Consider the following 12,556-nt stretch of genomic DNA (forward strand, 5'->3'; position numbering starts at 1 on the left):
GGATGAGGTGAGATCGGTTGTCAAGTCGATGCCGGTGGATAAGTCTCCCTCCCCGGCTCGATGATTTCAATTGGAGTTTTTTCATACTTACTAGAATATTCTTGGTTCGGATCTTGTTCCGGCTCTTTTAAGCTTTCACCATAATGAGCTTCTTCCCTTTAGTTGGGGTCAAACTTTTATCACTTTTATTCTGAAAAAGCCTAACTCCTCCTCGGTGGTGGATTATAGACTGATCTCCCTCTGTAACGTGGCCTATCACATCATAGCTAAGCTTCTGGCTAACATAATCAAATTGCTCTTGCCTAAGATTATTACCTCTGAGCAGCCCACCTTCATTGTAGAGAGACACATTCATGATAACCTTATTCTTGCATATTAAATTAATCATTTGGTTCATAAGTCTACTAACTTTGTTGATCATATAGTTCCATGATCTTGAAAGAGCTTATGATAGATATCTTAAAATGTTGTCTTAAACATTCTTGCCCGTATGAATTTTTTGATTAAATTTAAGGATAATTCTTTTTTAACACCCTGAACTATCACTTTTTTTCATAAGGACCCCTAAACTTTTTTTTTGGTACATAATCCCATAAACTATCAAAAATACCATACCATTCTCTTGCCAAAGAAATGGGATGTTGCCTCAACTTGGGACTACCACCCTATCAACAAGAGGGAGAAATGGAATAGCTCTAGCGGCAGCTCTAGGAGCAAGGACCCGAGAGAGATAGAGAGTTAGAAATCAGAAGGAGGAGAACAACATAAAGCTAGAAGGCCCAAAGCAACCCTAAAGGAAGGGGTAAAGGGAGAGTAGGGCAGAAAACTAGATACAAGCTTAGAGAGAGATGTATAGGCTATTCTGGACTTTGCGACCATCATTTGAACTTTTAATTCATTCACTCAATTTTACATCTATTTCAGTCCATATAGGATGGCAAGGCTTAATTGATAGTGAAGTTCCATATTTCTCAAAGACCATGAATTCATATCAGAGGAACATGTACTTCATTTCTAAGATAATGACATGTATTTTAGAATCAATTCTTTTATTGTTTTGCTTTGTTTCTTATATTAAATTTAAAGCACGCAAAGAGTGAAATGGTTTTTGGTGGACTTATCCAGAGTTTGCTCCTAATTTACTTCAGCTAGTTCCAAAACTGAATGCAAAAATAGTCACTCCAGCTTAGAAAAGAAAAAAAAAAGAAAAAAGATTAGATAGTCAACAAGATCTTTCTTTTATTTTTATACTGCTTAGAAGAATAAACTTAAAATATATAAGCATAGCTATAGGATACAATATGATATGATCATATTAATTAATATCAATTAAGGATAGGAGGAATTCGGAGAGCAGACAGTTGTTGAGATACATTTTGCATTGTTGGTCGACATAACGGATTAGCTTCTAAACATTGAATGGTTATCTTGACTACGGTTAAAATTTCACTTGCAACTTCAATTGTAGGGAGTGTTACACGTGGATCTAAGATATCCTCCAACAGTGCGAGTTCGACGGTAATAGATGATAAGGATGTAATCAAATCTCCTGGATGAGCTCCCATGAGCACTTCAAGTGCCACCACTCCAAAACTATATATGTCGCATTTCTCGTTCACTATCATTGTATAGGCAAGCTCTGCAAAGTATTAAAACATAATGTTTTAGCTAACTAAGCATAATGATATTAAGACCTATAAGAAAATATTAAAAATTAAGTTCAAAAGAAAAAAAAAATTCAGCAAACATTGAAGGGCCATTCTAATTAAGAAATATCAACACAAACTTTCTTAATTACAATAAAATAGAGGAATTTACCCGGTGCGATATATCCCCGTGTTCCAGCAACTATTGTCCAATTGGATGAATCAGGCTTTAAAATTCTAGCTATTCCAAAGTCTGACACACAAGCTCTAAATTCTGAATCAAGTAAAACGTTGTTGCTTGTGATATCTCGATGACCTATCGGAGGAGAACAATTGTGATGCAGGTAAGATAAAGCATGAGCAACATCTCTAATAATGTTCAATCTTTTGATCCATTCTAACTCAATGGCATATGCATTATTTGTAAGAATGGCTGCTAAACTTCCTCTTTCCAAGTACTCACAAGCAATAAGCCTATGTTGATCAGTTGAGCAATAGCCATAAAGTTTCACAATATTTCGATGTTTGGTTTCAGATAGTATTTGTATCTCACGATGAAAAAGTTGGTTGTCTATCAATCTTTCTTCTTCCATTTGATGAATTTTCTTCATAGCAATTTCTTTTCCTGTTGGCAGTGTAACTTCTCCTACTCGTACTCCTCTTGGTAAGATAATTTTGTAAACACTTCCATATGAACCGGTGCCAATGTAAAACTTGCTGTCAAAATTCTCTGTTGTTTCAATGATATCCTTATATAACTCTTTTCCATCAATATTTTCTAACAAGAACCTATTTTTATCAATCTCACTTGTATCATGTGTAGAGTTTTTCCTCCTCTTTCATATGAATAAAGCAAACCCTGCAAGAAGAAGCAAGAATCCAAGAATAGGAAGAGCAATTAACAGAATATTGTGACTTTGTTTACTTGTAGAATCTCTCCTTGAAAGGCTTGAACTACATGGAGTCAAGCCAGGCACCTCGCCGCATAGAGCTTTATTATGGGTAAACCACTCTATTGGAGCTTTCTTGAAAACTTCGCTACCAGGAAGAGGCCCCTCCAATTCATTATAGGATAAGTCTATCTTTGTCAAGCTAGCCATATCTTGAAAAGATGAGGGGATAGATCCAGTCAATGCATTGTGTGAGAGATTCAAAACTTGTAGCATAACTAGTCCACTTAGTTGGGATGGTATGCTTCCAGAAAAAAAATTATGACTAAGATCTAGTAATTCTTGTAGATTTACTAGACCTCCGATTTGAAGAGGGATGCTTCCATATAAATTGTTATTACTTAACTTTAAAAACTGAAGTCTTTGAGTACCCCCAATCTTGCCCTCAATCGATCCACTCAAGTTGTTAGCTGATAGATCCAAACATTCCATGTTGGGTAGGTTTCCAACCTCTTGAGGTATCTCACCAGAGAGTAAGTTATTACTTAGATTCAATTTGTATAGTTGAGATGACTTGCCTAATTCTCTTGGAATCTCTCCTTCCAAGTTATTAGATGAAAGATCAAGCAGCTGCAACTTCAATAATTGTCCAATGCTTAGAGGTACATGTCCGTTGAGCTTGTTGTTAGAGATTTTTAGGCTCGTCAAATTATAGCATTCTCCCCAACGGTGAGAGAGCATACCAGATAGCCTGTTGAAGCTCAAATCAATGTATACCAAATTGGGATACACCCCAAAGTTAGAGATATCTCCCTTAAGCTGATTTCCATCAAGACGCATTCTGACTAAGCATGTGATATTTGCTAGTTCCTGGGGTAAAGAGCCATTTAAATGATTGTCGGCTAGTCCAAGGTATTGGATGCTGCTCAAATTACCAAATGATGGAGCGATGGACCCAGATAGCTGATTACCACAAAGGTTTAAAAGAATGAGCTTTCCCAAGTTCCCAAGACTTGAGGGAATTGGACCTGTAATGCTACTGTTGGAGACATCTAAACGAACTAGATTTGCCAGCTTCCCTATTTCATAAGGGATGATACTAGTGAAATTGTTATCATCGAGGTACATGGATTCAAGCATGGTCAAGTTCCCTAAACTTCTTGGAATAGAACCGGTTAATTGGTTAAGAGAGAACTCTAAGTCCTTCAAGTTCACTAGATTCCTTATTTCATGAGGAATGGAACCAGAGAGTTGATTACCCCAAAGGTATAAATAATTGAGCTTGGTCAAGTTCCCCAAACTTGAAGGTATTGAACCTACTAGGCTATTGTTGCTGACTTCAAAATCAACCATATTTGTCAATTTTCCTATTTCGTGAGGGATGGCACCAGTGAACTTGTTACTATATAGGTGCATGTTTTCAAGCATGGTCAAGTTCCCTAAACTTCTTGGAATAGAACCGATTAATTGGTTATGAGAGAACCCTAAGTCCTTCAAGTTCACTAGATTCCCTATTTCATGAGGAATGGAACTAGAGAGCTGATTACCCCAAAGGTATAAGATAGTAAGCTTGGCTAAGTTCCCTAAACTTCTTGGGATGGGACCTGAAAGATAATTTTGGGATACGTCTAAGATTGTAAGTTTGGTCATGCTACCAAGAGAAGGAGGTATGAAGCCACTTATCTGATTTATAGAGAGATCAAGCGAGGTGAGCTTAAAAAGAGCAGCAATGGAAGTTGGAATGGAGCCATGCAATTGGTTGAGGGCGAGGTTAAGACTTTTTACGGTTGCTAATTGCGGGAAATCGAGGACGTCGAGAGTCCCTGCAAGACCCATCTGCGGTAGAGATATTGCCGTGATCACGCTTCGCCCTCCATGATGCATGACACTATTGCATGTGATGCCAGTCCAATTGCATGGACTAGTCGTAAGATTCCATGAATCTATGACTTCATAGCTCTTAAGACTGGTTCTCCAATGGAGGAGAGCTCTCCCTTGTGAATCAACTGATGCCAATTTTGCGACACTTGGGAGAATTGGGGATAGCAGTAGGACCGACGAGAGGAATGCTAGGACAGACAACAAGGAATTCATAGCTAAATGTAACTCAAGGCCAAAGACTAGAGCTTATTTTGTTGTTCTAAAACCTAACTTTTCTTGCTACTCAATCAGAGCATTATCCGACCCTTTAAAAGAAAAGCTACCAAGAACGTCTTCAATACGACGTTTTGACAGTGAAGTGTGAACTTCCAAGGTCCTTAAAAGCCTGCCGTGGAATTCTCTGCTTTTGCCAAGAGAATTTCTCTGCACTCCAACAAACACGTAAGGGAAGGCTTGTCTTTTGAGTCCCCAATTTCCACATGATTTGATGTATAGAGACTCGCAGTTCACCACGTACTTTGACCATTCACGATAGATCCAGAGAAGACAAGACATTCATCCGTGGTGGACACCACCAATAAGATTCAATAGTCTCCATGTTAGTCATTCCCTCTAAATTTATTTTAAAGGTGAGGATTAAATAACCCAGACGAGTCCAGCACTATTTCCAACTACTCTTACATTGGACATATATGATGTAAATGGAGCTAAATCGAGCTGCTTGGCTTGCTTATTATACGAGGCTCCATTTATAATTTCAATTACAAATGAGATAGTTTTGAGTGACCCCCAAGCTGTAGAGCTTTCTATTGACACTTCTAGTTATGCATATCCAAGATACAAAGTCAGTGTGTTAATTCTAACGCCTCCTTCTAAACAAATTGGAAAAAGAAAATCATCTATAAGACTATATTGCCTTTCTCATCTAATAAAAATGTAATCTAAATGCTCACTACAGTAAAGAGACTTTTGCCCCCATAAACCTAAGATAGGTTTTATATTGTACGTCCTCTTTGCCTTACTTTTTAAGAGATTCTAACAACTATTTTGAGAGAATGAAATGATTAAATTATCCTCATTCATGAGATGTTTCTCTATAATTATATATATAATAGAATGAAAGAAATAATAGAAGAAGAAAGTTTGAAAGTACTTCTCATGCCATACTCCCATGTTCTTCTTCTTTCCCTTACCAGCATTCTATCTAAATAAAATTGTATTATTATTTTCCTAAATCATATACGAGCTCATAATCCTACTAATAAACTTGCATTATTATCTTCTGATCAATATTATTTTACATGTTTACTTAATTTTTGGTTTCCTTTTCGGCCGATCAAAATACCCTTAATACACTTTTTAATGTAGAACGAGGAAATATGCCTCGCATAAAATGCTAGTTTGTCATTTTTCAAAAATAAATAATATATTTTTTCTACGAAGACTACTTTGTAAATTAAATATATCAAATAATCTTCTTCTTCTACTTTCTCTAAACAAACTTATTATTACTAACATAGTGGATTAGTTATGTGTTAATATTAGTTGTCATATATATAGTCGCTGCCGATTAAGTATGAAATATAAGAATTAGCTTATCCGCGCAGAATTGTAGTAGTTTTTTTTTTCCTTTTTCATGACATTTAGGACCTGAAAATACTTCTAGTAAATGTTAATTTTCGCCACCCTTGGATTACAATGAACCCTCGGTCTCAATTAATGGATGATTATCCTCCTAATTCTTTATTCTTAATTATAAGAAGGATAGGATATACTTAAAAATACTATGAATTTAAGATATATATTCTCCTAGTTTTATTTGTTAATTGGGTGACTTCCTTCCTATAGTATTAAAGATATGCATTTAAGATATATATTCACATCAATGGGGAGAAAACCTCATAAAGGCCTTTTGGGTGGTTTAGCTAATTGTCATTAAAAATTATATGCTTAGAAAAACAAAAGAGTGGTTTAGCCAATTGTCATTAGAAATCAATATTACTAATCAAAATTCTTTGAAATATCATAATTGTTCTTTGAAATTGTTTTTAAGGGAATGTTCATGGTATATTTCCAAAGATTGAGGATAAAGTTAACTGACATATTTGAATTGGTAAAAATAACCCTCGTTTTGAAGTTTAAAATGTTCAATATTTGTTATTATGAATATAAGAAATATTGTAACTAGATATCGTCAGTTGATTGGCACTCTCGTCTACCTGATCATTACTCGGCCTAATATCTCTCATGCCGTTGGTCTTATCACTCAATTTATGCAGGCTTCTCGAACTGCTCGTTATATGTATTCTTCGATATATTTGTGGCACCATCACCCACTCTCTTTTTATATCATTGACTTCCATCTTGGCTCTGTGAGCTTATTCTAATATAGGCTATGCTGGTGACAAGTCTAATCGAAAGTCTACTACTGGCTTCTGTATTTTTCTGGGTAACTCGATTTCCTAACATAGCAAGAAACATAATGTAGTGTCTCTCTCTAGTACTAAGTCAGAGTATCGTACCATATGTACGGTGACTAAAAAGATTGTTTGACTCCATCACCTCCTTAGTGATATGGGTGTTCCATTGCCTCTCCTAACTCCTCTTTATGTTGATAATTATAGTGCTAAAAATGTTCGCTGAAAATCCTATTTTTTATAAGAAGACGAGGTACGTTGAAGTCGATATGCACTACACTTGTTAGGAGTATCGAGCTGACATCATTTCTCTCCATCACCTCAGCATTAAGGAGCAGATTGCCGACTTCTTCACAAAGTCTCTTCCTCTTCCATATTTTGAGTATTCAATTAGTAAATTCTCGATTTATGATCTACCTTGAATTTGATGGGAGGTATTAGAGTTATCTGCTTATATTGCATTTATTTATTTATTTATATGATAACTTTGTATAATTAGGGCCAAGACCCCTCTATTATTTGAATGCAATACATTCACCAAAATCCTCTCCTCCGCTCTTTTCTCTCCAAACCCATTCTAAGTTTAGATCTTTTATTGTTACAGTAGGGATGTTGTTTATGTTCTTATTGTAGCTAATCTTTATGTCCACCGACCCAACCCTGCAGGTAGGTATCAGGAGGAATCTCTATTATTCAGTGAAACGAAGGAAGATGGAATAAGACCTGGAAAGCTATGAATATATGTGCTTATCTCAAGAATAGGCATTTGGATTTTGATCGTATTGAGTTCGAAGATTATCATTATGTTTGAAATTTTCAAGCATAGAAGTTATTTAACATTTGCTCTTATATTTTAAAACATATATTTGTTGTTTGCTGTTGAATATTATTTACTGCTGTTATTTCTTTCTTGTGCTTGAAAAATGTATGTTTTGCTAAAACATATACTGGTAGGTGCTGTTAAGCTTTCTTATTCTCATAGATTTGTCGAGAAGTTGTGAATTTCCTTTTGAACTTGCGAAGCTTCTAATGGGGATATAGCTTTAATTCTGTTCCAATTTCTTGATGCATATATTCCCCAACTTGTGTTGGGTTTGCTGATGGACATTCCTGAGTCTTTATCAAGGAAAAGATCATTTGGGTTTGAGAATGCATGGAGTAGATGCAGTTGTAAATAGGGCTGTCAAAATAATCGAGCTGGCTTGAGCTCTGCTCGAGTTCGGCTCGATAATGCTCGATCAAGCTCGGCTCGAAAATAGACTGAGCTAAGCTTGATCATTAAAACTAGGCTTGAAATTAAATTTGAGCCTTGATCCCGAGCCGGATCGATCGAGTCGGCTCGATAAGGCTCGAATGTATATATATATATAATATGAGTAATATCAAACTAATATGAACCATCAGATCAAAACTCTTTCACCCATTTAGAATTTCAGCAATTATTTTCTAACACAATTATTTTTATTGTTTGTAATTTATATTTTGGTTGCTTGTAGTTTTTTGACACAATTATCTTTGTTATTTGTAATTTATATTTTGGTTGCTTCTCGTTTTCTAACCCATTTATTTTTATTGCTTGTAATTTATATTTTAGTAATATTTATATCTTTATAGTTGAATTAGGTTTTATTTCAAGTTTGATTCAAGCCTAAATTAATTCAAGCTTGCTCATGCTTGAAAATGATTTGAAACTGATAAGGCTTAAAATTACTAATTGAGCAGCTCATTTAAATTCGAAATTGGCTCAAGTTCGAAATTAGCTCGGATTGAAATTGTTTCAATTCAAGTTTAATCATAGAGACAGGCTCGAAATTAATTTCAATCCAAGCTTGATTAGAACCAGGCTCGATCAAGCTCGGCTCGTTTACACCCCTAGTTGTAAATGGCTCAAGCAAGCAATGCATGGAGCAGATGGACATTTCTGATGAGTATCATCAAATTTCTCTAGAGGTTAGCTGTGACCTGAGAAAATTTGCTTGTAATTCTCACGGTTACCATTAATTGCAGCTCCGACTGCATTTTATAAGACTTTTGTTAATTACCTTTGGACTCTCTATTTTCCTTCCTTTCTCTATGAGGCATGTCCTCCAGCCATTGGAGGTTTTGCTTACTTTGCTGGTGTTCATGCTGCTCCACAATGAAGACCCCATGCAGTCTGGATATCTGAAAATTATTTCTCTTCCTCTCATGGCATCAAATTTGGAGACCTATTCCCTCTTAAAATACCCATTCTGATTACATCATATTTGTTAAGGACATGGTGTTTATTGTCTTCTAGTAATCCATTTACTTTATTATGGCAAATATAATTTTGGAGTTGCAGTGTTTTGAAAGTTTGAATGCTTGTTGTCTTCTAGCAAATATAATTTACTTTATTTTATGGCATTTGTCTAGGTATAAGTAGACAAATGATAATGTAATTTCTATTATTTGGTGCTTATTTCTCACTCTTGACTTATTTTCAGTAGAATATTTATGCTGAATTTAAGAATATGTCATTGAAATATAGTAAGTATAACTTGTTGAATTAATATAAAGATGTTTAGATTAGAAATTATTGGTTTTCTTACCTATTATAAATTCTTCCACGAGTTGGATTACTTTGTTTTTTTATATTATTTTTCAAGAATTTTGGTTTAAATGTTTACTAAAGATGTTTTCATTTGTGTTTACATTAAATATATATATATATATATATATATATATATATATACATAATTTGAAATATAGCAGTTTGATTTAATGGCCTAGACCTAGGCATTGTACAGGTATCAACATACAATGCATATTTAGGACAGTTTCTATATATTGGAATTTTAGCTGTTTTTAAGTTGCAATAGTAATGCGTTAACTACCTACCAGCAAGGAATGCATACGTGATCGACCGTCATAGTAATGTAAGCTACTAGGTGCGTAAAGTATGGTAATGCATAACTTACCTATCAACGGACAATGCATATGTAAGCGATCACTATAATAATACGTATTGTTAGGTGCATTAAACATGATAATATATAATAATTATAATTTTTGATACATGCATTGCATACAAAGAATTTAGTACTCTTCTCTTTATCAATCCTATTAATCTAATTTAGATCAAATCGAAGAGTATTTCAATAATTTTTCTTACACTTTATATCACATCAAAAGTAATTATTACACTCTTATTTCAGAACACAAATAAACATAGTCATAGTTATTTATAAAATAAATTTCTCATTTTGCTAATAACAAATAGGAATACTATTTCTATTTCACCTCTATTCCATGTGTGAATAAAGCCCAATATAAAAATCATCCCTCTAGCTCAAGACTATCCCATTACAGTTGTAATGCTAACTTGTGCATGGTTGGAAAACTAATAACTTACAAATCCTTCAATCTAGTGCTTAAATATGCATTGTATATGAATTTGTGTTGTTTGATTTATGATTGAATACTTAAAATTATTATCTTTGTGTTGTATAAGTTTTGAGTTGAAAAATGATGCCTAATTGTTTAAGTTCTTTCATACTTTATGTTGTTAAATCAAAATATTTGATCCCAATTCAAAAGTCTACCAAAAATATAAGAGTAAATTATAAAAGCCAATTTTACTATCTAAAATAGACATAAGGAATAACACTAAAGTACACTGAGCAATTTAATTATAAAATATTATTATAATTAGGAGGTAAATATATTTGCTCACAATATTGACATAATGTGCTCACTTATTCTTTGTAAAGCTAGCAACCAAGAGAACTACGGTGGGAGACCAATGGAAGCATAATAGACTTTTGATCTTTAACACCAAGGAGTGCTACCTGAAAATTAAAATCATAGAGGATATGATTAGAAAAGTTAGAACATTTTAAAAGTAAAAAACTGAGGTGCTGTTTAACTTTAAAATGTTAGGCCATCTGAAAACCTTAGGCCCATCTAATTAAAATCATTAAATTGGGTCCTACTATCATATTTGGCCTTTTGGGTGTAAATATTTTAAAAGTTCTTTACTTTCCTGTATGCATGCCTTCTGAACTATATATTTATGTTAAATGAATCAAATTTTAACTCCCAAGGATATCAACTTTGCTATTAGGGGAGTGAGTAGAGAAGAAATTATAAAATATATTAGAATATAAAAGTCATGGTTCTTTTATAATTTAAAGTTTTAGAGTAGTTAGTAAATTAACATAGTTTTAGTGCCAAAAATCATAAGTTCAAATCATGTTGTACCTATCTTTGCATGAATATGTAAAGTTTTACCAAGCTCTAAGTGTGAGTGTTTGTGTTAAAAGTTATTATTTCTCTACTCGATTAAAATTTAGAGTAATTAATAAGTTAATATAATAAAATGAGTGTGCATCTATGTGTTTGTACTACTGACCTATCGTAGAGATTTTCTTCTTCTCCTTAGCGGTTGTCTAAGGAGGAGGAGGAGGAGGAGGCGCGGTTGTCTGACGAGGAGGACGACCATAACGAGGACGCCGAGTGTATGGTTCGCCCCTAGGGTTTGAGTATCGCACCCCAGGTTGAGTGTATGGTCCACCCCTAGCATGCCATGGTGGTGGCCCCGGACTGTATGGGAGTCCCGAATTAGCAACGGATGGACGCGGAGCTCTCACAGGAGTGACGAGGTCTCCGATGACAGCCAAGAGAAGGATCACAAAAGTAAGGAGGATCTTCTTGAGAGCCATTAAAATTCTATGGAAGAGAGGGTGTGGTGATAAATTTTACATGCTCGAGTACACACCACTATTTATAAGCACAAGGGATAACTGTTGCTTTGCTGAAAAATATCTACACGTCCAATCCGATTTCATAATTAAATTTATATGTGCTCATCTCTTTTTTAGTGAAGCTGGAGAGAAACACTATAAATTGTCTGTCATTTTCTATGACTAGTAGAAGATTCGTTATGCGTACCAACAAGACTTTGAGCAAGTCGTTTGTTCTACAATCAAGTCTAGATCTGATTTGTTTCACAATATTTTCTACGGTTGACCAAGACTTCTAAGCAGTGCAACTCCAACAAGTCAACATCATATTTAGACATAGGACCTCAATTAGATAACTAGTAATCTAAGAGGTACAGGAAGAAATAAATGAGGAAAAGTTAGTTAATAGGAGACTGGTTAGGAAAGAAAGAAACCGAATTATCACAAACTTTAAACATATCCGAGATTAGACCAGATGAAGTTTGTTTACTCACTTGAAAACTATGTTTTTTATTTTTTCAGATCATCCACCAGATTATTGCTGAGAGAAAATCTGGGATATAAAAGTTTTCGTCAAGAAGATCTGCGAGTAAGAACACTAGGCCAAGAGATGAGAGGTAGATTCGGTAGATTCTTCGGAACTAAAATTCTAAGTTATTAACTTATGGTTGTCTATACTATTACTAGTGATGGATAATGATATTTGGAAGAACAAAACTGCTACTTATATACAACTACACAATGAATACTATTTAGTGTTCAAATAGTTTTTGCCACCATCCAATTTGTATCCTAATTTATTTGGATAATTCCGGTGGAGTTTTATATTTTTCAAGCAAAGATAGCTATAACAGGATTTAAGCTTATGATCTCTCATACACTTTGTTAGAGCCTTCTCTTATTACATTAATTGTTTATTTTTATTAAAATAAAATTCTTATAGGTCGCATTCGAACACAGAAGGGGTCGCATTCGCACATATAAAGAACGTCTTTTGTGCGTTCGAACGCGATTGGACG

At 34.5% G+C, this 12,556-nt stretch overlaps 1 protein-coding gene and 1 long non-coding RNA gene across 2 annotated transcripts; both read right to left on the bottom strand.

Annotated features, from left to right (window-relative positions):
• Positions 1-1,241: 1,241 nt before the first annotated feature.
• Positions 1,242-4,671, bottom strand: LOC140767388 (uncharacterized). Its single transcript, XM_073107277.1, has 3 exons — positions 2,505-4,671; positions 1,819-2,465; positions 1,242-1,639 (listed from the first exon to the last, which is right to left on the bottom strand). The coding sequence occupies exons 1-3, from the start codon at positions 4,628-4,630 to the stop codon at positions 1,326-1,328; spliced, it is 3,087 nt and encodes a 1,028-aa protein (XP_072963378.1). The 5' UTR covers positions 4,631-4,671; the 3' UTR covers positions 1,242-1,325.
• Positions 4,672-10,457: 5,786 nt separating this feature from the next.
• LOC140761060 (uncharacterized) lies at positions 10,458-11,590 on the bottom strand. Its single transcript, XR_012104542.1, has 2 exons — positions 11,207-11,590; positions 10,458-10,643 (listed from the first exon to the last, which is right to left on the bottom strand). It is a non-coding gene; the product is annotated as an uncharacterized lncRNA (long non-coding RNA).
• Positions 11,591-12,556: the final 966 nt, after the last annotated feature.

The sequence above is a fragment of the Typha angustifolia genome, chromosome 1 (assembly GCF_048772165.1).
Source record: "Typha angustifolia cultivar Huaian chromosome 1, ASM4877216v1, whole genome shotgun sequence".
NCBI classification, from domain to species: domain Eukaryota; kingdom Viridiplantae; phylum Streptophyta; class Magnoliopsida; order Poales; family Typhaceae; genus Typha; species Typha angustifolia.

Coding starts and splice junctions, on each gene's coding strand:
- LOC140767388 (XM_073107277.1), bottom strand. CDS start 4,630: ATGAATTCCTTGTTGTCTGTCCTAGCATTCCTCTCGTCGGTCCTACTG. Junction 2,466..2,504: donor TTCTTGCTTCTTCTTGCAGG/GTTTGCTTTATT, acceptor GAAAAACTCTAC/ACATGATACAAGTGAGATTG. Junction 1,640..1,818: donor ACGGGGATATATCGCACCGG/GTAAATTCCTCT, acceptor AATACTTTGCAG/AGCTTGCCTATACAATGATA.